Raw genomic sequence first — 26556 nt, 5'->3', positions numbered from 1 at the left:
TGGGTGACAAAACACTCATTAACTCACTTGCTTGCCAATTCACCCCCAGGTGGGAGGTTAGGGATGGTCTCAGTGGCTAATGTACGCATCACGTGGACTAAGTCTGGCACACCTTCTTCACCCTGCTTCTTTATGATCTCTAGGAATTAGAAGTACTTGTTTTGTAAGTGCTATTCAAATTCAGCCAACAGTGTATAGCTTCACCAATATTTTAGCAAGCACAATGGAATTTAAGGTTTAAAAAAAAAAAACAAAGTATATTTTGAAATCACATCAAACAATTTATTTTGTATAATTTCAAGAGTGTGTATGTAGAATTGAAAGCATGCTTCACTTTACCACAATAAAATGCTTCAAAATGTTTGAATTTGTGTTGCATAATATTCTTCTAAAAAATTTAGAATTCAGACAACCCACACCTAAATACTTGAAAATCCTACCCAATAAAGCACACCAAAACATGCTTAGATTTTACACATTCCTTTGTGGTGTTTGTTTTTGAATAAAATGCAAAGATCTCAGATTTGGTTTGCCAAATTATTTTATTGTAGTAGAATTATAACATCTAAATCAAGTCTACAAGATTTTCTTGCTGAGATTAAGCTATACAAAAATAAAAATAAATCTTATCTAGACAATTTACATCCTTAAAGTGGATTACAAATCACATAGGTCTCCACCAGACAATTACATTAGTGAAGAAAGCCAAGGATACAATCTGCATATTACAGAGTACAATTAAAATAGGAATTCCAAATAAAAAAATTGTCATAACTGCCACCTACCTTTTATCATTAATGATTATTCTTACAGTGTAAGGGCCATACTTGCATTGAAAATTTTTTTACACTCAAAACATTTTAGCCAAGATATAAATTCAGGGGGAGGCATAACCGTGACAGTCAAAATAATAAAGCCATTCTGAACAGTCATGTGTGGGGAATAAAAGTTAAATACTGCCTCTAATGCCTGAGTCACACTTTTGGTTTTCAGGTTAGTCAACAACTGTAACATTGCCTGTTATACACAATGAAGGTATCAACTCTCATACCAAACAATGCTATCAATTTCTCAGGTGAACGTCTATTTAGACCTATCTGATATTAAATATTTGTCTTATGAACACTGGAGGGATCATCTATCAATACTATTACTTTGTTTAGCTTGACTTAGCACCTCAATGGATTGCAAGCAACAGCCATATAGGTCAGTGGTCCCCAACCCTGGTCCTCAGGGCCCACTAACAGGCCAGGTTTGCAAGATAACTGAAATACATCCCAGGTGATACAATTTGCTGCTCATTGATTACAGTATTCTAGTCTGCATCTCCCTAAGGTAATACTTAAAATCTGGCCTGTTAGTGGGCCCTGAGGACCGGAGTTGAGGACCACTGATATAGGTCATGCCAATACTTACAATGGAGCTTCAGGGTAGAGAAAAAGAAGCTAAACAGATGGTCTATGGCAGGTTTCCAGTGTTTGTGTATACAATCAGATGGAGTGGCAGTGAGTTTGAGGAAAGCACTTAAACTTTACTGAGCCAGTCCACCTTGATTCTTCTCTCAAATTACACAAAACGTTCTACATTGTAGTCAAGAGGTTTCTCCAATTGAATGAAGATAATCAGCACAAGGAAATATAGACTATGATATGGAATAAGCGATGGCAGACAGCACCACAAAAAAAAAAAAAAATAAATAAATAGCCATGCCAAGTAAAAATAAATTCCATGCGATTTTACTCATTAAATATGGGTGTTTGGTGGTGGGATTTGTAAAGTGTATAACTATTAAGGCCCCCCTCAGACCATTGGTGTGTGTTACATGTAGTAACAAGAGTTAACATGCACCTTAAATGGCAAAAAAAAAAAAAAAGACATGACCCTTATTTTTAATTGTACACTACAATAAAAGGCATGCACATTGCCCGCTACTGTAATTGTGTGTGTGTGCTTTTCTAAATAGTATTGCACTGCACCACACAATTTGCATAAATGGAGCATTGCCACAACACACATCTGAAGGAGCCCTAAAAGACCCTTAAATATGTGTGTACGTATATATAAAAAAAAAATCTTAAAGGCTTACTTTGGTTGAAATAAAACTTTTTTTCATAAATGTGCACAGATGTCTTTGAAGTCTCCCCAAAAGTCAGACTGAAATGGAGCTTTGAAATCCTCCAAGTTCAGATGAACTTGCACAATTTCAAAGCCGTGTTCAGTGTGAACGAGGGCTAAAAGACAATTGCCATCTTAAATGTAGCTTGCCTGTAGGTTTAATTCACTGAACCAATTCCATTATAGATTTAAATTTTCTCTTCAAATACGAAAAAAATAATTTCATAGGTTTGGATTTTTAATGGAACAGAAATGTAACAACTGAAAATCTCATAAAATTGTAAATCCTCAAAACACACCAGTCAAAATGTATCACTGTTTGATGGATATAACTTGAGTGGTAATCCTTGTGTATTTGCTAGATTATATTTATTTTTATATATATATATATATATATATATATATATATATATATATATATATATATATATATATATATATATATATATATATATATATATATACACACACACACACACACACACACACACACACACACACACACACACACAGTATATATGCAAAATCATTTGAATAAAAACACGTAACTGCCTTCCAAACTTTCCTGTCATAGTCAGTTCTGACAGTCAACTAACGCACATTCCTACTGGCCCATCACTATGATGGACAGCATAAGGCAAAAAAGGTACAGGCAAGCTTCAGCACAGTTAGGAGTTTATTTCTTAAATTTTAGTTACCAAAAGTAAACTTTACATTTCACTGAAAGCAGAGTTTGGGCCTCAACTAGCTATATTAATCTGGAAAACTGCTGTAGCAAGATTTAATTCAAGATTAATTGTGCACAGCTGATTGGAAAAAAAAACGACATTTTAAATTGACCTGGCCCAGGAAGTAAACAGCACCAAATTCACTGCTTTGCACAGGTTTGGATTAACCCCCCCCCCCCCCCCCCCCCGTTTTAACAATTATACTGAACAGATTTAGACTTTCATGGACAACATACAGTATGAGATATTACAGAAGTGCAGCTTTCACGTGATTGTTTTCTTAAGCCCACATATGGTAAATGTGCATTCTACAAAGTAGCAGCATCCATACATCAAGATGTTGGTAAAAATTTAGTAGTAGTGTGCAAATGTCAGTTTCTGTGAAAAGCAGCATAGAAAGTATTTAGCAAACATACTTGTAGACATATGCAATGCTATGTGCTGCAAATTTCTGTGAAATACCTCAGTAAAGATCGTGTTATGAACTCACACTAAAAAAGGACCTCTCAAAGTGGCGAAGGAAGGCAATAGTGGAGAACAAAATTCATTAAACACAACCTTCTTACTTTTTTGTTGTATATTACCATTACACGTATGTACATCACTAGGTAGTGTGAGATCAAACCTAAAAAAAAAAGTGTCAATAAATGTGTACTGCTACTTTTGCAGCCAAGTCGGGATAACCCCTACTTTAGGATTTGTTACATGCCCCATTTACATAGCACAGCTTACCTTTTTTACATGCACCATTCTATAATGTCCAGCAATCAAAAATTCTACTTAATTCTCATTATGAGGGGATTGGGAAGCTGTGTTTACTCAAACATTATCTGTACAATGCAGACAGATCATCATCAATTGTATCATGTTTTTAACATAGTCTGAAACACCCCCCCCCCTTTCTGTTCAACAGATACCAGTAAGAGACCAAAAGTATGTATCGGGCTTTAGAGGCTAGGCTTCTTGAATTGTATGTCAACTAGGACAGACTTGGGATACAGGCACTGACACTGTTCAGAAAACCTTGCAGTCAGCCATGACACCTTCTCCTGAGATGAATCTAAAAAAGGTATTAAAATCTTTTAGGCATGCTGTGTGAATGAGAACACACAAAAGTGGGGTTTTCTGAAATTTGACTGCAAGTGTGAAAATACACCTTAAGGCAGCAACTAAGGATACAAAAGATTCGATTTTTTTTAGATTGTTGACTGACACCGCCAATTTCTTTTATTGTTTGTTGTTTTGATTGATCCAACGGCTTGAGTACCTTTGATTCACTAATTTGGATAATGCGGATTACAAGTTCTAACTAGATCTGAATACTTTCTTGCATGTTTGTGCCCGGTCACTAAGGCCAGCCATAGATGATGCGATTTTGCAGGAAATAAAAAAAAAAAAAAAAAAGAAGATTTCACCCTATTAATAGCAGAGCTTTTGTGGTTTCCTGGCGGGGAAGGCACATGGAGCCTTCCCTGCCAGGAAAATAGTGATTACTGCTAGTGCCTATGGCCACAGGCAATAATCGCATGTAAAAATCTGACATGCTGGTTGTACCCAAGTTGACTGAAGGGTACTTGTGTACAGTCAGTCAGCCAGCTGAACCACGTGAGATTCGAACCATCTGTTTTATTTGAAGTCGCTTGAGCCTGGTATCAATTTTGGATTAAAGCAGCATTAAACCAGCAGATTTAGATACACTAATAAGAGCAAATTAGCTCACACTGCTGGTAAACAGCTAGTGCAAAAGTTTTTTTTTTTTTATTAGGATTAAAGGTTTTACATGAATAGATATAAGCTGATCAGTAAATGGCTTGTCTCAACACACTATAACTGCTACATTTGCAGCATGACTTGTTCTGTTACAGACTTGCAATCATATGAAAATAAAAGAAAGCCTAAGAAAAGAAAACTAATGCAAGTTTGCCTCCCTTACACGGAGGACCTGGGAATGGCGCGTTCTCTGCGTAAATGTAATTTAAAGTAGCGGATCACCTTTTTATATTTTCTCATACTGTCCGCTTTTGGTTCTCCGCACTTTTGTGTTGTAATGACAAACCTGTTGTTTCATGAATCTACATATTTGCCTGTTGCCTGTATTGTATTCTTTAAATAAAAAATTTGAAAAAAAAAAAAAAGAAAACTAATGCAACCATCACATCGAAGAATTGGTAAGCTGCAATGTAATGTTTGCTTTTGGGTTTAATACCATTTTAAAGACCCCATTGAACTAAAAAAACACTTCAGGTTTAGCACCTGTGACAGTACACCAAGTCATTACCTTTATTTTTCTCAGGGCTCCCATGGGGTTTTATTTGCATGCAATTACCCAGGTCTACGCCACATACTACAGCCATTACAAAGGGTCTGAATTTTTCCAGATAGGAGTACTTTTTAAATATTGAGGATACAGTGAGAGAAACTGAACTCCAACCCAAGGTAGAAAAGTGCAAAACTATAAAATGTTGTGGAATATTTCAGAAAATGAAGTCATCAGCCTCTGCAGACTTACCCTTTAAAAAGGACATGGACTCCAAGCACACAAGTGACAGTAATGGCGATAGAAGTGCTCCTTTAAACAAACAAAATACTTGCAGCTGGGAAATACTCAGGGGTCTTCAAACTATGGCCCTCCAGTTGTTCAAGAACTACAATTCCCATCATGCCTAGTCATGTCTGTGAATGTCAGTTTTACAATGCCTCATGGGATGTGTAGTTCTGCAAGAGCTGGGAGGGCCATAGTTTTAGGATCCCTGGTGTAAACACTGGTCAGGTTGTTTCTGCCAAAACAGAACTGGTGAGTGGGCACAGCACTAATTCGCACACTCTGCCAAAGTATGTCAGCCTCTTTAATAAAAGCCATGTGACCAGTGGCAGTGCAATAGTCAAAAGAACACTGTGCTTTAAGGAAGGCAAGTATTTTATAGCTGCAATTAGCCTTTATATGCTTAATGGAGCACTGCAGTGACCAAAGCTTGACTTAACTATAGCGCTTACAGCATCAAGTAACGTCTGTATGCAGTATTTACAACACTGTTTAAGGATATCTAAATCCCCCAAGAACAAAAGCAAATTTTAAAGCAAAGCAGTCTTTATATATGTGGTGGCTGTATTTGTTTTCATTTTTCAGGCCAAGAACATTTTCAGCAAGTTCAACAAAGACCAGTGGATCTTGCCAGAAATACTATTCTAGTCACTTCCTGCAAATTGAACTAAAAGCACAAAACATAGTTAGGCTAGTAACAGAAAAAAAAAAAAAGTATAGAATCCAAAGAAAGTGGGTATAACATGACCCCAGACGATAATGCAATTTTAAAAAGTATCAAATTTGATTGCACTCAATACAAAATTAACTACAAAAATCATTAAGGGCCCTTTCACACGGGCGATCCGATCAGATCCGCCTGTCAGTTTTTTAGGCGGATCTGATCGGATCCTCCATGCAGCTCTATGGGGCAGCGGATGTCAGCGGAGACACCTCCGTTGACACCCGCATCCGATCCTGTGCGTGAAATCTGGACGGATGGAAACCCTATTTTTCCATCCGTTCAGTAATCGGATCGGATGAGAGCGGACAAGCGGTCCGCTCTCACCCAATCCCCCATAGAGGGCAGCGGGGGCTGAGACACCTCCCTCTCCGCTCTGCAAGCGGAGACGGAGCTGTCATCCGCCGGCTCAGCGGGGATCGATCCTACGGAGGCGGACCGTGTGAAAGAGCCCTAAATCCCTCCACCTATTACCACTATAATAATGTTGTTCTAATAACATCAGCACACACTAGGGCCCATTGATAGCAAATAATTGAGGTATAGCTTGTATTCTATACCTGATGGGACAGCTGTCATGTAGAGAGCTCAGCAGAGCAATATCAATCTACATTGCAAGTATTTAGCAGTAGAGACAACCTCATAAAACACTGTTAGGATCGGGGGGAATTTTTCTAATCTCAGTATCATGATGGAGAGTAAGGTAGTCTAATGGATAGAAAGGTCCACCCGTGTGGGATCCATAGGAATGATAACATCCCCTGCAGGAGATCAAAGTGTCCATTAACTTGCCAGACTTACAGATTACTGTTCGGATCAGGGGGTATTTAAGAAATCTCAGTATCAAGATGGAGAGTAAGGTAGCCTAATGGATAGAAAGGTCTCCCCATGTGAGGTGTGGGTAACAACAGGTTATCAGTTCATCTAGGAGTAGCATCTTAAGGAACTCAAGTGAATATTACAGTGGGATCCATAGAAATGATAACATCCTCTGCAGGAGATCAAAGTGTTCATTAACTTGCCAGACTTGCAGATAAGGACCAGACTGCTGGGGAATTATTCCCAAAGTGTGTGCAGGCATTGCTAGGAGCAGTGTTGATAAAAAGTAGACTGGGAGTTTGTGACAGTAGCTGTAATCAGCAGGGGAATATTTATTAGGGATCTCCGAAAAGACTTATGGTTCGTCAATTAACCATCCACATTGGGGGATCACTGTCGCCTGTAGTCATCATTCATAATGACATGTCTCCTTTTATTGCTATTCTTGATTACAATGTTGGGATTTTTTAGTTATAGGAGGGCCATACGTTCATCTTTAGATTATGTGAGGATTGTATATGCCAGTTTATCCTCTTGAGATCAGACTTTACGAGGTCTAAAAACATGCTTATCTATTTATTACTACTCAGTGATGGCATCTTAGTGGATCTTATCCTTAGATGAGCTTCCCTCTTCCACTTCTCGCTATATTCTTCGTCGCTAGAGTCAGAATAGGTATCAGCATTTTCCTCCAAGAGTTCCATTAGATGTTCTAGTGTCTCTTTCCTGCATGTTGCAGGCTGGAGTAGTCTTGGTTTCTATTCCACCAGATCTTTCATACAAGGAAGAGATTTAGGTCTTTATAAGACCTCAAATTCTGTCATTTAGTTGGTTGCTGAGAAAGTCCTTTTAGGTAGGTTAACGTGTTTTTCATTCAATTTAAATTTTGAGAGGTTTCTTATTTTAAAAAAGGTCTGTTATCTCCGTTGCCTAAACTCATTTCCTTCTGTTCCTGGATGATCTCCTTGTCCACTACTTTTGGGAGTTTCTTCCGTCGCCTTGTTGTTTTTATCCTAGGTTTCCCTGTTCTTGAGCAGTTTTCTTCAGGATACCTTCTTTCATGGTTGCCCCTACCTCCTCCTTTCTCTAAAAAAGTTATAGTCTTAGCAGGGTCACCTTCTCCACTTCCTGAAGAGGAGGTTCTATCTCTGGCCACTGTATAGTATCTGTGTCATGATCTACTCCTTCCTCTCCTTGTATTGCGGTCAAAGATGGTACCCCGACTCCAGTCTTCCAGGTTCCTTTTGAACTTGGTCTGTTTAGTTGCCCTCAAGTTCTTTTGCACCTACTCAACTTCTTTTCTCAGAAGGCTGCAAGTCTGATAAAACTTAGAATTTTTGTAAAATCTTACCTGTAAAATTTCTCCGAGTCCTCCGACAGTCGCCGCCACTTCATATTCATCACTAATGGGGGTTATTGACCTTTGCTCCGCAGGAGTAGCTAGGCAACAAAATTTGTTAATATCAAAGCTTTTTGCATATCCCACCCCTAGGGGGTGGTCCCCTCAGTCAATACCTCCCTGCTTCCTGCATTCCCAACTCAGTTTCAGTAGCATAGCAGTAGAGTACTGAAACAAACCCCAAACGAGGGGCGGGGGCGGCGACTGTCGGAGGACTCAGAGAAAGGAATTTTACAGGTAAGATTTTACAAAAACTCAGTTTTCTCTTACGTCCTCCGACAGTCGCCGCCACTTCATGTTCATCACTAATGGGGACGTCCCATAGCAGTGTAGACATGAGGGGTGGGAAAAAACGCAGCCGCGCCTAAAGCAACGCAGTACCCACATCAGAGAAAAAGGAACCATACCAAAGTAAGAAAACCAACTGGGCAACAGGAAAAAAACATGCTCAACAGGAGCAACAACCCAGGAAAACAAGTAACCTAGGGATAAAGACATCCCAACAGCCAAGGACCCAAAAACAAGGGACCCTAAGGCACTGCCACACTAAGAACTTTGCGGCCAAAGGAAGCATCCGCCGATGCCTGAACATCCACCTTGTAGAATTTGGAGAAGGTGTGAACGGACGACCAAGTCGCCGCCTTACACACCTGGGCCACAGAAGCCCGATGATGACAGGCCCAAGACGTACTCAGATCTGGTAGAGTGCGCCTTCACAGGTACGGGAGGAACCTTCCCCTTCAAAGCATAGGCCTGCTCAATGGTCTGTCTGATCCAATTGGCGATGGTAGAAGCCGACGCCGCCATGCCCTTCCGAGGTCCCTCAGGAAGGACGAATAGGGAATCCGACTTGCGAAAGGATTTAGTCGACGACAGGTAAACCCTGATCGCCCGAACAACATCCAAGGAATGTAAAGCCACCTCCTTCGGATGTTTTGGCCTCGCGCAAAGCGAAGGCAAGACAATGTCCTCATTGAGGTGAAATTCCGAGATCCTCTTCGGAAGAAAAGACAGTTTAGGTCGCAAGACCACCTTATCCAAGTGAATCACTAAATAAGGAGAGCTGCAGGACAAAGCTGCCAGCTCTGACACCCTGCGAGCCGAAGTGATCGCCACCAAAAACACAACCTTCTTGGACAACAGAGGCAACGAGATCTCCCTGATCTTTTCAAAAGGAGCATGTTGCAACACGGACAGAACAAGGTTCAAGTCCCATGGAGGCAAAGGCTCCCTCCTAGGAGGGACCAGGGGTCGCACCCCTTGAACAAAGGTGCTAACCAAGGAGTTAGACGCCACAGGGCGTTGAAAGAACGGCCAGCGCAGAAATCTGACCCTTAATCGTGGCCAACGCCAAACGCTGGTCCACGCCCGTTTGAAGGAAAGCCAACACTCTCGATACCGAATATGAGCGAGGAGAATACCCCCTGGACTCACACCAGGCAAAATACGCCTTCCAAGTACGATGGTAAATCTTCCCCGAAGAGGCTTTTCTAGCCTTGATCAAAGTAGGAATGACCCCTATCCTTCAGGACCTGGCTTTCAACAGCCAGGCTGTCAAAGCCAGCGACTGTAAAGCAGGATGGAATATCGGCCCTTGAGACAGGAGATCTTCTCGAAGAGGCAGACGCCACGGAGCGTCGACCGCCAGATTCACGAGATCTGCGTACCAAGACCGGCAAGGCCAGTCTGGCGCCACCAGAATCACCGTGTGCGGTTCCGCGGCCAACCTGCGAAGGAACCTGGACAGCAGCTGAATCGGTGGAAAGGCATACATCAGACGATACTGATGCCAGGGCGCCACTAACGCGTCTGATGCGTCTGCCCGAGGATCGCGCGTCCTTGCCACGAACCTTTCCACCTTGTTGTTTAGACGAGACGCGAACAGGTCCACATCTGGCGAACCCCACTTCGCGCACAACATCTGGAAGACATCCGGGTGAAGGGACCATTACCCCTGGTCCAAGGTCTGGCGACTCAGATAATCCGCCTGCCAGTTTTCCACCCCCGGAATGTGAACTGCCGTTATCGCCGGGACGTGCGCCTCTGCCCAAGACAGAATGTCGGCCACTTCCCGAGCCACGCAGGCACTCCTGGTGCCCCCTTGGTGGTTGATGTAGGCCACCGCTGTGGCATTGTCCGTCTGCACCCGAACCGGACGGCCCTGTAGCCTGTCTGTCCAACGCAGAAGGCAGAGAGCTATCGCTCGCAATTCCAGAATGTTGATCGGAAGGGAGGATTCCTCCTCCGACCAAGTTCCCTGGGCGGACAGAACGCCCAGAACACCACCCAAGCCCGACAGGCTGGCATCCGTGGTGATCACCGTCCATGAGAAAGGGGGAAAAGACTTGCCCCCCGACACCGCCGGGGACCGGAGCCACCACAGAAGATCCCTTCTGGTATGATGACTCAAGGAGATCCGTAGATCCAGAGATTGCGGTCGCCCGTCCCACGCGGCCAGAATCTCCGCTTGGAGACCCCGCGTGTGAAACTGGGCAAAAGGGATCGCCTCGAAGGCCGAGACCATCAATCCCAGACACCTCATACACGTCCGGAGGGACGAGTACCGATTGTCCCTGAGGGACTTGACTTCGTCCTGAAGCATCCGGAGCTTGTCGTCCGGCAGGAAGACCTTCGCTTGAACAGAGTCCAGGATCATCCCCAGGTAGGGAAGACGAACCGACGGACACAGAGTTGACTTTGGAAAATTTATCGTCCACCCGAACTCCTGCAGAGTCTGCATCGTGATGGACAGGTCGTTCACCAGGCCCTGACTGGTCGCAGACCGAATCAGGATATCGTCCAGATACCCCAGGACAGAAATGCCCTGGGCTCTCAAAGCCAGAACCGGCGCAACCCGCGGAGCCGAAGCGAGACCAAAGGGTAAACGCCACGAATTGGTAATGATCCTCCGCAATGGCGAATCGAAGGTACCTCTGGTGACCCTCGAAAATGGGGATGTGAAGGTACGCATCCTTCAAGTCGATGGAGGCCATGAATTCCCCCGGAACCAGGGCAGCCACCACTGAGCGCAGGGATTCCATGCGGAACTTGCGAACCCGCACAAAGTGGTTCAGAGCTTTCAAGTCCAGAATCAGACGTACCTTGCCCTCCTTTCTGGGCACAGTGAACAGATTGGAATAGAACCCCCGAAATCTGTCCCGGTGAGGGAACCACCACTCCGAGCCCGCAGGTCCCGCACCGCCAGGTGCAGATCCTGCAAGCGCTCGCTCCGGAGATAGCTGAAGGTTTGAGGGGAAAAATCTGCTCGCCGGCCGAGAGAGAAACTCGATCTTGTATCCAGATCGAACGATTTCCTGAACCCACCTGTCCCTAATGCGGTCCAGCCAGGGTTAAAGAAAACCGAGCAAACGTCCCCCCACCCCAGAACTGGGTGAGGGCGTCCCTTCAGGCCGTATTATGGGCAGCGGACCCGGACTGGCCGGACTTCTGCTTACCTGTCCACGGCTTCTTCTGGGAGCCTTGGCCTTTGAAGGGTTTGCCCTTATAGTGCGACCGAAAGGCACGAAAGGACCCTTGAGAGGGCCTAAACGAGGTATTCTTCTTACCACGAACAAACCTATTCGTGTGAGATTGGGGCAAGAGAGTGCTCTTACCCCCAGAAATTTCCTTTATCAGAGTATCCAAAGAATCGCCAAAAAGGCGAGATCCCGCGTAGGGCAAATTAGCCAAAGTCTTGCGAGAAGGTTGGTCAACAGACCAACATTTCAGCCATATCAGGCGACGGTTCAATACCGCCACACTTGAAAGACGCGCAGCCAAAGGGACTAAATCTAAGTCCGCATCACACAAATACATGACACCCTGATGAATTTGATCCACCATAGCCATAGTTGTCGGCGAGGCAGAGTCAGCCACCAGGGTGCGCCTGAGCACCTGCGTCCAATCCGCAATAGCCTGGGCTGCCATAATGGAAGCAAAGATAGGCTTCAGCATAGAACCAGCAACTGTATAAGCATGACGGGCCAGAGACTCCAATCTCCTGTCCGTAGGGTCCTGAAACACCGGGGTATCCTCAGCAGGGATCGCAGTGGATTTATTCAAAACCGCCACCGCGTGATCCACCTGAGGCGGCACACACCAACGCTCATCAGTGGTGGGTGTAAATGGATAACGCAGCTTGAACCTACTCGGCACAGCAAAAGGTTTCTTTAAATTGCGCCATTGCTCATCAACCGCGCGGTGAAATTCCGCAGAGCAAGGAAAAACTTGCGACGTTTTGCGTTTCCTTTGCGTCCCATAAGAGGACATCAAAGCAGGAGGACATGGTTCATCCTGCAAATGCAGCGTTTGCTTGATAGAAGCAACCAACTCATCCATGAGTGCAAGCTCTTCAGACGAGCCAGGGGGAGAATTATCAACCCCTTCTACCTCAGCCTCCCCCTCAGACCCAACAAGGTCTAGAGATGAGTGAGACCCTGAGAAGGGCACTCCAGCCATAGCAGCCCCATCGCCCTCTGAATCAGAGGAAATAGACACTCTGGGCCGTTTGGTGGATCGATCAGCCACCAGCATCTGCACCTGAGCAGCCAAGTTCACCACAATAGTAGCCAGATCAGCCCCCTCGGGGGATGCAGCAGCCCCTTGGCCCCCCACCAAGGTGGGAGGAAACTTGCAATCCTGAGAATCCATGCCCCAGCAAAAGTAGAAAAAAAGGAGTACTGCCCCTTTAAGACCGCGGCGAGCGTAGCCCACCGCACCCTACTGAATACACCGACCCCCACAGAGATCAGAACACTGGGCAAGGAATACAGGAAAAGGAAAGGTAAAAACCTGGAGAGATCACACAGGCTGCTGCCACCGATCGCTGTCCCAGAGCAAAAGGAAGTGATGCAATGACTGACCGCCCTATAAAGCCTATGCAAGGCTACACAAACATGGCCGCTCGGCTGAGGATTCCTTAGGCAAAGAGAAAATGGCGCTGACATGTGGCCTGATCGATCGCCGCCAAAATGGCGGCGTTTGGCGCCAAAACGCTGCGCCGTACCCACACAGGACCGGTCACCATAAATTCTTCGCAAAAAAATGGCGGGCCGCAGTAGCGATCGCCGCACCGCATGTCTAAGTCCAGACTGCTTCATGCATGCACACAGCAGAGCGGGAAAGCCCCCCCCCCCCCGCAGCCCACAGACAGGCAGCTATTCCACACAGGAATCTGACAGGGAGCTCAGCATTTACACAGACATGCAGGGTCACACAGTCCCAGACTGACACCCAAATAGACAGGTCCCCACATAAATTTACACTTACCAGTCCGGATGGCGTGGGGAGCCTTCTCCAGCGACCAAACCGCTGCACTGAGGACAGGGAGTGTCGCATCCAGGACGCAGCGGAAACTGCGGTGCGAAACCGCAATGGCGTCCAGTGAGGTAGCCACCTCACAGATAGCATCCCTGCAGCGAACAGGGATGGGTCGTTCAAAATGCCAGGGAAACCTGAGCTGAACGCTCGATGGCAGGCTGGGAAGCCCCTGGCCCTGAACCCTGGGATCCAGGGTGGCCAGTCCGAGACCCAGCTCCGCATGATCATCTTCATCCGAAGAAGCTAACTAATGCTGAAAAATAACAGCTAAGTAAAAGAAAAGAGAAAAAAACAAAATAAAATCAAAAAGAGAATAGAGGCTGAGACTGAGAGCCCCAGCATAGAAACAGCCTGCTACTCCTAAGCTAGGCATTAGAAACTGAGTTGGGAATGCAGGAAGCAGGGAGGTATTGACTGAGGGGACCACCCCCTAGGGGTGGGATATGCAAAAAGCTTTGATATTAACACATTTTGTTGCCTAGCTACTCCTGCGGAGCAAAGGTCAATAACCCCCATTAGTGATGAATATGAAGTGGCTGTCGGAGGACGTAAGAGAAATTTAGATTCATCTTATAACAGATGCAATTGATTGGTACTTTCAATATATTTATTGTTTTCCTCAAGTTGAACTGTTTCTTCAGTGATCAGCTGCATGATTTATACTCCTCTTTTGAGCATGTCGCTTTCCATTTGTCCAGAAATCTTCTGTAAATGCTCAGAGGGGACTACGCTTTCTCAAAGTCCCCTTGGGATCATTTGATGTTAATTGTATAATCTTGATATTTCTTGAAATATCACCCCTGATCCAAACAGTTTATTATGAGGTTGTCACTACTTTGAGGGTACAGAATTATGCTAAATACTTACGATGTAGATTGATATTGCTCTGCTGAGCACTCTACATGACCGCTGTTCTATCAGGAATAGAAGACAAGCTATACCTCACTTGTTTTGTGTGCCATCAATGAGCCCCTAGTATGGGCTGATTTTATTATAACATTATTATAGTGGTGATCGGTGGAGGGATGTAATGATTTTTGTAAAGTTATTTTGTATCGAGTGCAATAAAATTTGATACTTTGATATTGGATTATCGTCTGGGGTCACATACAAACTTTCTTTGGGTTCCATACCTTTTTTCTGCTGTAACTACTAGTCTTTTGGCATGTACACCCACCCTCCTCTGAGGTGGAATTGCAGATGCATAATTTTAGTCCCTCACTGATTCCCCTGCTCAAAGGCTGAGTCTGTTCCTTTTTTGTATTATAGTTAGGCTTTTGGCCAAGCTATCTTCTGTATACCAACGATTCACCCATCCCCCATGTTAACAGTGGTAAGGAGAGGAAGACATATTTGTAACCCAAAATCAGGTGAGCAGCCTAGAGACAGTCTTAGTTCCCTCCACAGATAAAGTGGCGTATGTGTAGTTCCCCAGGGACAGAAAGTGTTTTTTGCAGGATCACCAAGAAGAAAAAATAAATAAAAATCTAAAATTTTTGTTTTGGGGTGAAAATATTGACTGAACACTGCAGCATTTTAAGGATCTTCAAAGTTTCTTTGTGCCTTGTACAAGCATGTCCCAAGCAGCGAGGTAAATTTACTAGCTGAATTATCAGTTGTAGTGATTACCTGTATGTGCAAAACGAACCATAATCATTATTTAAAAAACGATTCAAAGAGGGGGAAAAAAAAAAAAAAAAACCCCAAACCTAAGATTCCTACGGTCTTCAAAAGCTGAGCGTTCCCCTCATTTCTAATAAAATTCCCTTGTAAACATTGCTGGACAACTGCAAATGTGACGTGGATTATAAATTAGTAATCTACTAGCAAAACCCATTTTTAATTAGATCAGTTCCAAGGTCAAAAAACTTGGTCATTTCTAAATTAATAGCATTCGTGACAATCCCTTTAAAATGAGAAAAAGTCAATGTAAACACTGATATTTTTAAGACCGTAACAGTGAAGGACCGTGTGAGTTTTACAAAGACCTTTCCATTATAACCAGGAAATATCAAAGGTCATTTCTACAAAAAACTGATTTCAGGTGGGTCATAAGTTGAATCACCTACCACTTTGTTGTCACTCAAACTCCTGTGGTAATTTTTGCCTAAAATTTGGCCCCTTCACAATTAGGCATAGAACTAAAATGCACTTTGCCAAAACACACTGCACTGCTTTGCTTTTCATTTATTTAGAAAGGCAACCAATAAAAGCAGTGGCAGGATATTTGTTACATTAGCCTATTCTAAATTAATGGCCAATACCCAAATGTGAAAAATACTGCACCACAACAGAGTTGATTTGTTGTACAGGTAGCCTTAAGTTGGCTATACAGTGAGTTTTTGTTTAGTAAGCAGGATGTAACAAAAAAAAAAAAAAAAGATGGCAGAAAGTTTTCCAACATGTCCCTTCATAGAAGTCAAGTAGACAATCAACTCTTCAAACAGGGAAGCGCGTACAGTAAAATTCAGCCGGTCCAATAGAAAACGACCAGCTTTAATGTGTCTGGCCTTTACTTGTCTATTATACATTATGGAAAATACCCCAGGAATGCATGATTTGGCTTTGTAACCATCTGAGGCAGTTGGAAGAACTGCAAAATCAGGTGGGGAAATCTAAACACTGGCTTCGCAGGTTATAAAAAAAAAAAAACACAACAGTATGCAGTAAAACTTCTCAGCTCCAAGTACAGTTGTCTGAATAAAATTGGAACTTTAAGTCTCTATTGAAATAAATAGAGACTGCCTAATAATAGAAGAAACATGATGAAAAAAAGGTTTGGTTATTAAAAATACAACATAAGGAATCTCACTCAATGTTTATACTATACCAAAATGATTATTAATCATACTGAAGATCACAATACAGCTGTGAATATTCTGTTTAATCTTTGTTACATTAGTGTCTATAAAAAATTTCTTTGGCCTATCTACCCTGACATTAATGCAGATCAGCATGTGCTAGGGTACTAGTGAGCTAGCCTTTAAATCCTTATGTAGAAATTACATAGTGATATGTGATTTAACATTGTCAGGAGACAAAGCTCATACCAAATAGAAAATAGTCCCCTTTTGAACTCCACATTTAAATGGCACTTGAAGGCATAAGAACAGAAGCAAAAAAAACACTATACAATAGGTTATTTATTTTGGTTAAATGATCCACCTTCTACTCTGCTTTCCAGGTATTTGTCCAATTCCGCTTCTCTCTTCACTGCCTCTGGTGACACTTTTGGAGCACTTGGAAAACAGATCAATATGACACTCATGTTGTCTCGGCTTCCCTAGAAAATGTAAAAATAAAAAAAAAAACTCCTTAATTGTTCAAATCTTTTATACCAGAATACTGTGAAAAAAACATTTTAAAAAAGGTAAACAGATGGTGTAAGCACTACTGGCTTTAAATGTATTAGTCCACTTCAACTACTACTACTAAAACACACAACGTAAAATAAGCTCTAGGTCAGTTCTACGAAATTATTGTAGACCCTAAAAATCAACTGGTGCATTAAACCGGTCACAAACCCAGGGAAAAAAAAAAAAAAAAGTTTTGGCAGAGAGCATAAGCATCCTTCTTTAGGCTCCATTCACACCTGAGCATATAGTTATCAAGGCATTTCTTTCTGGCGTTTTTTGCAGGTGTTTGAAGGCAGGCATTGACATCTTACAAAAACGTTTGTAATCTGCCAAAAAAGAAGCTCATGTACTTTGAGCACCAAGCAACAAAATGCTCACGTGTGAACAGGGGCTATTGAAATGAATGGGATTTTGCTTGTTGCGCATTTTGAGACTTCAGAGATGAGCCTTTTAGGAGCTGAAAAACACTCAGGTGTGAACAGGGCCTTAAAAATGGCAAGACAATATACTTAGTAGATTCAGATGTACAGGCAGCTGAAATTGTACAAAAGTTTCAAACCTTTCCTGTAAAAGTTGAGAACTGCATAAAACTTCAGCTCCCTACAGCTTGATCTACTGGTTATTTGGACATACCGTTTTCACTGAAGGCAATCCATACATACACATTTCTTTTCCATAGGCTTGGTCATCATTTTGTGACAGATTGAATTTAAATCTGATTAAATGAGAACAGCACTGGACTGTACATTTGTACTTTTCCAATAGTTTATGGAAAATTGGTTACTTTTTCTGGTCTTGGTTCCCAGAAATACTGCCTACAGACATTTCCTGGCTGCTACTGGCAGATTTCTATGGTTTAGTTCAATAAGGAGGGGTAAGCCACCGCATGGCACTTTAAGGGGCCTACAGGAGAAGTACAAATGTATTCTGTAAAACTGACCGTTACAGTCAGAGCCGCTGTAATAACAGTTCAACATTAGTACAGAAATCACCCCCCCACTGAGCTGTTGTGTTCTGGCAGGGGGTCGGACCTCCCACCAGAACACTCCGGTCAGCGCTTTCTGCCATTGGCTGAGAGCGCAGATTGGGAATCAGTCGGCTGCTGGTTTTCCAGCAAGCTCGTCTGACAGAAGCCAACTTTTGTTGGACCAGCTGACATACACACGGGCCGAATGTTGGCCAGTTTTTATTGTACAGGCCGATGTCTCCCGACATTTGGCCCATCATGTGCACTAGGCATTACAATGCAAGTCTGAGTCAGCACACTATGCAGTTAGCATCTTATCACTGAAAAGTTTGGAGGGCACCGGGGTAATATTTATCACCGATTACAAGGTGAGAGCCCGAGTCAAATTCCTACCTTGACTACTCTAAAGTCACACTTGCGAGTGAATGACCCCCAAACCCTGACAATTTAAATAGGTTCATTTAGATCGTAATTTGTCTTCTCTTCAGCAATACAATTGTGTTTGAACTTTGTCATTTGTCACACTTAGCTGCCCAGGAATACAGATGCACTGTACTATAAACCTGCCACACCAGCTTTGCTGAAGGAGACAGAGCCAGATTTAAAACGGTTATTTTGCTTGGTAAATGTCCCCCATTATGCTTTCTAAAAAATAAAGTGGATCTAAACCCCTTTTTTTGGGCAGAGCAATGAGGGTTTAGAACATTGGTCAGATTTTTTGAGGTGACTATTGTCATAGGACTGAAAGTGAAGGAAAATCGAAAGTTAGGAGCGGTCACCAGAAACAGGAAGAGTGAAAATTTTTTCAATTGGGACACCTGTTCTGGTGACAAAAGACTAAGCAAGCATTCCTCTCTGGAGAGATTTATTCCACTACGTATGTCCACATATGAAGAGTACATAATCTCCCCAATGGGATAGAGATGGCAAAAAACATTTTTACAAATACGCTTTAAGCCAATGTACTAGAAAAACAATTATAGTCTAGAAAAAAATGTACTGTACCTTGTATAGACAGGTGTCTACAATTTCGTTACAAACTTTTTCAAGGTCATCGGTAACTTCTAGTCTGGACCTTACAAAGTCGCACAGCTCCTCATTTCCCATGACATCCCAGATACCATCACATGCCAGAATTATAAACTGGTCATCCTCTTCTGACCGCTCAATTTCATAAACTTCAGGTTCAGGTGATACAAGCTGCTCTGTGGGGCCTTTTCCATGGACACATTTGTAATCAAAGTCACCTAGAGCCCTTGAAACTGCAAGTGAGCCATTTACACGCTGAATCATCACAGATCCACCAGCATTTTGTATACGCTCTTTCTCAAGTGGATTGCTCGGTTTGTGATCCTGTGTAAAGAAATGAACTTTCTTGCTTCTACAAAGTAATCCTCTTGAGTCTCCACAGTTGATAAAATAAATGTGATGAGGGGAAATCATAACACCCACTGCTGTTGACCCGCTTCTATCAGCACCATGTTTCTTCTCAGAAATGACTCTCATATGTTCATCAATTTGGAGAAAACCTGTTCTGATTCCATTTTTTACACTTTCCACAGACGGATGTCCATCAGTCCCTTTGAAATCCTGGTTGCTTGTGATGTGGTCTAGCAAATGCTCACAGCAGTATTTGGCAACCTGGGAACCAGCATGACCATCATATACAGCAAAGAACGACCACCCATCAAGTCCATTTGGCAAACCAATCACAGCCGTATGTGCATCTTCCATCTCAACCCGCCAACCTTGCATGCTACTAAGCCCATAACGCAGTGCATTACCATGCCCTTGGGCATTATGCTTTTCCATCTTTGGCTTGTCTAAAAATGCCCCCATTGTGTCTCAATTCTTTTAAACCTGTAGGGAGAAAAAAGAAAAAAATCTTCAGACACAAGTTTATTTGAATAGTATAAAAAGCTTTTATTTGAACTGAAAGCACATGTTGCTTTCCACTTAAACCTACCAACTCTGAAAACTCTAGGCCTGAGCACTCAGTCACAAGAAATAACTGATTTGGTCAGACTGCATATTCTATAGACCATTTAGGCTATTCAACCAAAATGACAGTCCCCCCTCTGCCTTATAAAATGAAAATCATCAAAAGTTCATGTTGAAACGAATGGGTTACGAACCAAAGGTTTAACGAAAGATAAGACAAAGACTACAGATGTTCAGACAAAAATGAACTAAACATCCTACAGTTTGAGAGAGTATATTTAACCCCTTAGCGCCGACAGAACGCAAATATGCGGCCTCGGCTTTAGGGGCTTGAACCTGGGTGATGCCTGCAGCTAGAGGCGTCACCCCGGTACTGTTAGGGCCCACGGACGGCTTTTTTGGTCGGCTTGCTCGGGTCTCCCGTCCCACCGACCAGCAGGAACATCTGTCAGCTGGCCGAAGATGCAAATTCGGCTCTGATTGGGTCTCCGATGTAAAAACCCGGAAGCGATGTCATGACATCACTTCCGGGTACTGGAGCCTTAAAAGGTGCCAGATTTTTTTTTTTTAAGACAGCAAAAAAAAAAAAAAAAAGACAGCCAAACTTGGAGTTTTGAATGCTTTTAAGTGCAGAGAAGGGATTTGGGGTCTTTTAGACCTCAATAAAGAGTACCTGTCACTGCCTATTACGGTCACAAGGAATGTGTACATTGCTTGTGACAGCAATAAAGTTGATCAAAACATTTTTTTTTTTTTAAATGAATAGTGAAATATAAAAAACATTAAGAACGTTTTTTTCTTAAAGAGCCCCGTCCCTCCTTGCAGAAACGAACGCATAGGCAAGTCGCGCCTGCATATGAAATCGGTGTTCAAACACACGTGAGGTATCGCTGCAATCCTTAGAGCGAGAGCAATTATAGCACAAGACCTCCTCTGTAACTCTATAGGCGACGCTTTAAAAATATTTTGACGGTTACCGGTTTAGACATTTTATAGTAACCACATTTGTTGCCATTCCAGGACTGTTAGCAATTTTAAGCATGACATGTTAGGCATTTATTTACTCAGCGTAACATCTTCCACAATATACAAAAAAATTGGGCTAACTTTACTGTTTTGATTTTGTTTTTTTATTTTAATTCAGGAAAGTGTATATTTCTTTCCAAAAAATTGCATGAAATTGAAAGATTGCTGCGCAAATACCGTGTGACATAAAATATTGCAACGATCGCCATTTTACCATTTTATTCTCTAGGATCTCTTCTTGGGAAAAAAAAAAATATATATATATATATATTTATTTGGGGGTTCTAAGTAATTTTCTAGGGGAAAAAAACGGATTTTAACTTGCAAGCAACATGTCAGAAAAAGGCTTAGGCTCAAAGAAACAGTACACCAATTTCTGATTTATACATGCTTCATTTATTATTTTTATGAAAGATTTGTGATTATTGCACATTAGTAAGAGGCAGCACCACACTTGAATATACGGCTACACAGAGCCAATGGTCACCTGCACTGTCTGCATAAGAACCTCCATGCACAGTACAAGTGAAAGTGAGTGTTCATTTTGCAGAAATCTTGTAAATCGATAATCTCCAGTCCTCTATACTGACTATTCTCAGTTACATTGGGGAGAATTAACAGATGGAGAAAAAAGATCCTTCGTTGAGTGATCTACTTCGTTTTTAAGCCCTGGCTGCGCTAGAGATGGCAGTGAGCAGGAGAGTTGCTACTGCTTGCTCCAGCACTCTGTCTGCCCCAGTCCACATTCCACAGAGAGAGAGAGAGAGGAAGTTAACACTGCATTTGCTGGGACCGAGGCTTGTATGCACAAGTGCGAAATCAGTTTCAAAATGGCGGCACAGAAGCAACATAGCACAAGTAGAATGGTGCCTACAAGGAAGACCATGCTGGACTATAAGGTATATACTAGCAAATATTTTTATAAAAAAAAGGGATCCCAATAAGGGATTTAAAATTTAATTTTGGCTAGGTAGGGTGAAATTCTCCTTTAACAGCCAGGCATATTGGCAGGAAAAGGAGCTTTCCCTGGCTATATAGAAGCTCTCCCAGTGTAGTGTGTTCAATGCCTGGGCAGAGGGGTATGTCAACTGATTTACTAGGAGACCGTTTCACATCCTGTACTCCAAGCCCAATCTGTAGGGGGTTGTGCGGCAGTTTTCTACCAAGGTTAGATGTCCTTTGCGCTTGCCCCCTACAGGAGGACACTAGGCAGGAAAAAGCTTGACTACGCCTATGGGCAGTCCCAGGGGGTATACACCCACTCAACTACAGGCACTCCGTTTTGTTACAAGCATTGTCAGAAGAAAGCCAACTCCACAGAAGTGGGTGCTGTGTCCGCCAATGAACATCCGAGAAATGGATTTTAAAGTAAAAAAAAAAAAAATTTTGTTTCTTGAAAGACACGGCTCCTTATTCTTCTTAACCATTGGGACGTCCCAAAGCAGTAGTAAACATAAGGGGGTGGGAAAAAAGCTGAAAAAAAAATTCCCAAGGCTAACTAACCATAGCCAACCAGGTAACATGGAGCTCAACCATAAACAACTGGAGCTCACTTGTAAAAAACAATACACCCTCAAAGAGGATCAGGTCCTCTAAGCAGTAGCCAGCAAAACCTTGCAGCCAAAGTATCCGCAGATGCCAACACATAGGAGGCATAAGCGCCCTAGTAGAGTGTTCCTTGACAAGGGAAAGAAGGAACCTGACCCCTGATGCAATAGGCCTCAGTCTGTCTGATTCATCAGGAAATGGTTGCAGAAGAAGCAGACAACCCTTTGTGAGGTCCGTCCGTGATAAGAGTGACTTGAGAGTCCATAGCTGCCAGGTACACCCTAATTGCCCAAACCACATCCAAGGAAATTTCCTTTGGATGTTTTGCCTGGGACACAGGGAAAGCAACAATGTCTTCATTCAAATAACAGTCAGAGAAGAACTTTGGAAGGAATGACGGACAGGGGTTCAATAGGATGGACGACAGGATAACACCGCCAGTTCCCACACCCTGGGCGCAGGGGTGATTAGCCACCAAAAAAGGCCACCTGAGTCAGCGCAAGCAGGGAAACCTCCTGAATATTTTCAAAAGGAGGCTTCTGTAGAGCTGAAAGCACCACATTAAGAACCCAGAGCGGCAACAAGGCCCGCACTGAAGGAACCAAATGTCTGACACCCTGAAGAAAGGTACACACCAGGGAGTTTGAGGCCAAAGGTCGTTAGAAAAAGACCGCCAAAGCAGATACCTGGCCCTTGATGGTACTCAAGACCATTTTCTGTTAAAACCCCCCGTTGAAGGAAGGTTAAGATCCGATCCACAAGGATGAACCCCCGAGAGACACTCACCGTGCAATGTATGTCTTCCTCGTATGATGGTAGATCTTCCTAGAAGTAGATTTCCTAGCTTTCAACAGTATAGGAATCACAGACTCAAACAAACCTACATCCTTCAGCACCTGCCGTTCAACAGCCGAGCCGTCAAAGCCAGCGAGTGCAAAGCAGGATGGAAGATTGGTCCTTGGGAAAGCAGATCCTCCCTGAGAAGAAGTCCCTAAGGAGCATCATCAGCAACCAGCCATACTAGATCGGCATACCAAGACCGACGATGTCAGTCTGGAGGGAATCCCTTCTGCTTTGATCTTGCAACGGAGTCGTGGCAGAAATTTGAGAGGGCTGGAACGAATCCGGTCAGCCCACCCTAGAATGTCAGCTACTTACTGAGCTGCCAGGAAACTACTTGTGCCCCCTTGGTGATTGACAGACCACAGCCGTGGCATTGTCCAAATGAATTTGTAACGGAAACCAATAAATATGAATTGTCCAATAAGCCAAAGGCTGATCCCACGGATTTCCAGACCCCCTGAGCACATCTTTGCTGAGGACGCCTCCCCACCCGAACAGGCAGGCATCCGTGATGACAGCCCTCCAGTACATGGGGAGAAAGGATTTTCCCTGTTGAAGTACCAGAGAACAAAGTCACCTCTAGAGACCGTGGATCCTTGTCCCGTTTCACCAGAATCTCTTTAGCAGAGATCTTGTGTGGAACTGTGCAAATAGACCGACTCGAGGGTGGACACCATCAGGTCCAGCACCCGCATGCAAGCCTAGAGGGATGACCGTCTGCTGAACAAGGCCGAGTCCAGAGTCAGAACCAGATAGTCCGGTTTTGGTGGAGAGAAGCAGACTCCAAAAGGTTCTAAATCCAACCAAACTCCTTCAGAGTTTGCAGAGCAATCTCCAGTTGTCCATCAAGCAGTTGGAGACTCCGCTCGCAGAAGATCGTCCAGGTACCCCAGTACCACGATCCTCGCTGACTCAAACACTGCCGGCACCGGTGCCAACACTTTGGTAAGACCCGAGGAGCAGGGGTGAGACCAAAGGTCCACGCCACAAACAGATAATGGTCTTTGCCCATGGCAAAACGGAGGAAGCAATGGTGACCAGCACATTAGAACGTGCAGGTAGGCGTCCTTGATGTCGATAGAAGCTAGAAGAAATCCCCCCGATGTATGGCCTAGTAGGCCTCGGCCTTAAATTTTTGTGGGCGCCCAGCCCCTTGGACACGAGCCCCAGTGGAAGCCGACCACCAAGGGGCAGCAGAGAGGATGCATGCCCAAACGGGAGGCAGTGGCTTCAGCCAAACTCACAAGGGCCGCCTCACGTAGTTTCCAACTAGTAGGCCACAAAGCCGCGGCCTAAATTTTTGGCCGGATCCAGCAGCATTAGGATTATAAACCATCTGCTCCCCCAGCCCAACAACTGCTGCAGGGAGCCCAGAGGACATCCCTGCCCTGGGCACCAACCCCCAGAGTGGCAGGGAACCCTGCTCAACCCTCAGTTGCGCACCAGGAAAAACACAGCAGAAACTCCAACCAACCCCCCCTAAGAGCATGGGGCAAAAGCCAGCTCAAACTTGCACAGGGAGGGGGCCGAAAGACCCACAGTGACCACTGAAAATTTTTAAAGGGTTGCGGGGGGGGGGGGGGGAGGAGGGGAACACGGGGGCCCCACCATCCCAGGGAGGGGCCCACATCCACCCCAAAACCTTCCAGGAGTAGAGGGGGGTGACACAGCTACTTACCATATCAGGAACAGGGTGGGCACCGCTCTGGACAGACCACCGTTCCATCGTAATGTGGGTGCTCTTGGCCAGGAGAAATGCTGTGACTCAGGCCGAGGCCAGGTCATATGCATTCCTTGCGAGACGTTTAACTTGCAGGTCAGCCCCCGTCCAGTAGGGCTATGTCTCGGCCAGCCTATCGCGGAAGTGCGGTCTGCACGCACTCGCTGGCCAGACTTGGGGGACCCTCTGGATCTAGATTATCCAGACTGGAGATTGTAGATTCTCACAGGCACAAAATAAAGATAGGGAAAAAAATTTTAAAAAGAAAAAAATTGCCAGGACCAGAGATCTCAGCAAGGAACTAGGTCCTTACTCCTGACTATGCAGAAAAAAAAAAAAAAACAGGGTGCCTATACCCCCTGCGACTGCCCATAGGCGTAGTCAAGCTTTTTCCTGCCTAGTGTCCAACTCCTGTAGGGGGCAGTATAACCCGATGGTTAAGAAGAATCTGGAGCTGTGTCTTTCAATGAACGAAAGAAAATGCATGGAATGGGGCACGCTGTCATTTACTGGCTCTGCTTCTATAGTTCCTAGAAAGATGAAACAAAGTGCTATATGTACTTTAAACCCTAGTGGACTGGGACATCAACTATAATACTTAAAGTGATTCTAAAGGCTGAGGGTATTTTACCTTCATGCATTCTTTGTATGAAGGTTAAAAAAAATAAAAAAAAACAAAAACAAACATTCAGTATGCAGCTCCCCCCAATACTTACCTGAGCCCAATCTTGATCCAGCGATGTGAACGAGAGCAGCTGCTCTCCTGCCTCTCTTGGCTCAGAGACAGCAGTGGGAGCCATTTGCTTTAAGGACACACAGCAGGGCTTGGGAGCGAGAGCACATAGTGGCTTGCTATGGGGTACTAAGCAGGGAGGAGGAACGCAGAGCGCCGGCCCCAAGAAGAGGAGGACCTCAGCTGCTCCATGCAAAACCATTGCACAGAGCAGGCAAGTATACCATGTTTGGGTTTTTAATTTTACCATTAGTATCAATTTAAATTTGAAAACCCACACAGCCAGATTACCCCAGCCATATATGGCTGTCTATTCTGGCTGACGACAAAGCCAGGGGTTGGACTTTAACCCTCTCGCTGCCAGGTCCTTACGTACAGACTTAGAGCACTGCTTCCAACTGGATATGTCCATATGCCGTATGGACCTGCATTCTGCTATAAACTCGTAGTCAGTTCGGTGACCATGAGATTTTATCAGAACTGTTAAGCAGACACTTCTGAACAAACTATTAGCACTAAACAGCAGATCACCTGAAATGTGTTTCATACTGAGAGTGTAAGGAGAGGAGAGCTGATCAGCGGCATTTGCTCACAGGGTAGACCTGTACAGATAATCAGAAAACTGATCATCAAGGCAGCCCTGTTAACGATTCCAATCTGTGCCCCCCCCCCCCCCCCCGTCAGTGCCATCAAAGCCCATCAGTGATTAAATACCACCAAAATAAAGCTCTATTTGTGTCGAAAAACAAAATTAAAATTTCCTTCACTATTTTAATTCA

General features: G+C 43.9%; 1 protein-coding gene across 1 annotated transcript in view; it reads right to left on the bottom strand.

Moving 5' to 3' along the window:
• Positions 1–26556, bottom strand: part of PPM1A (protein phosphatase, Mg2+/Mn2+ dependent 1A) — an 83560-nt gene that overhangs the window by 13820 nt on the left and 43184 nt on the right. The window contains exons 2-4 of the mRNA XM_082275544.1: positions 18972–19826; positions 16809–16926; positions 28–139 (exon numbers count right to left, since the gene is read on the bottom strand). Coding sequence (XP_082131670.1) covers positions 28–139; positions 16809–16926; positions 18972–19805 — 1064 coding nt within the window. The 5' untranslated portion in view covers positions 19806–19826. The remainder of the gene's footprint in view (positions 1–27; positions 140–16808; positions 16927–18971; positions 19827–26556) is intronic.

Source organism: Pelophylax lessonae (assembly GCF_965119305.1).
Source record: "Pelophylax lessonae genome assembly, chromosome: 13".
In the NCBI taxonomy this organism is placed as follows: Eukaryota; Metazoa; Chordata; class Amphibia; order Anura; family Ranidae; genus Pelophylax; species Pelophylax lessonae.
This window is presented reverse-complemented; position numbering and strand designations above follow the sequence as displayed.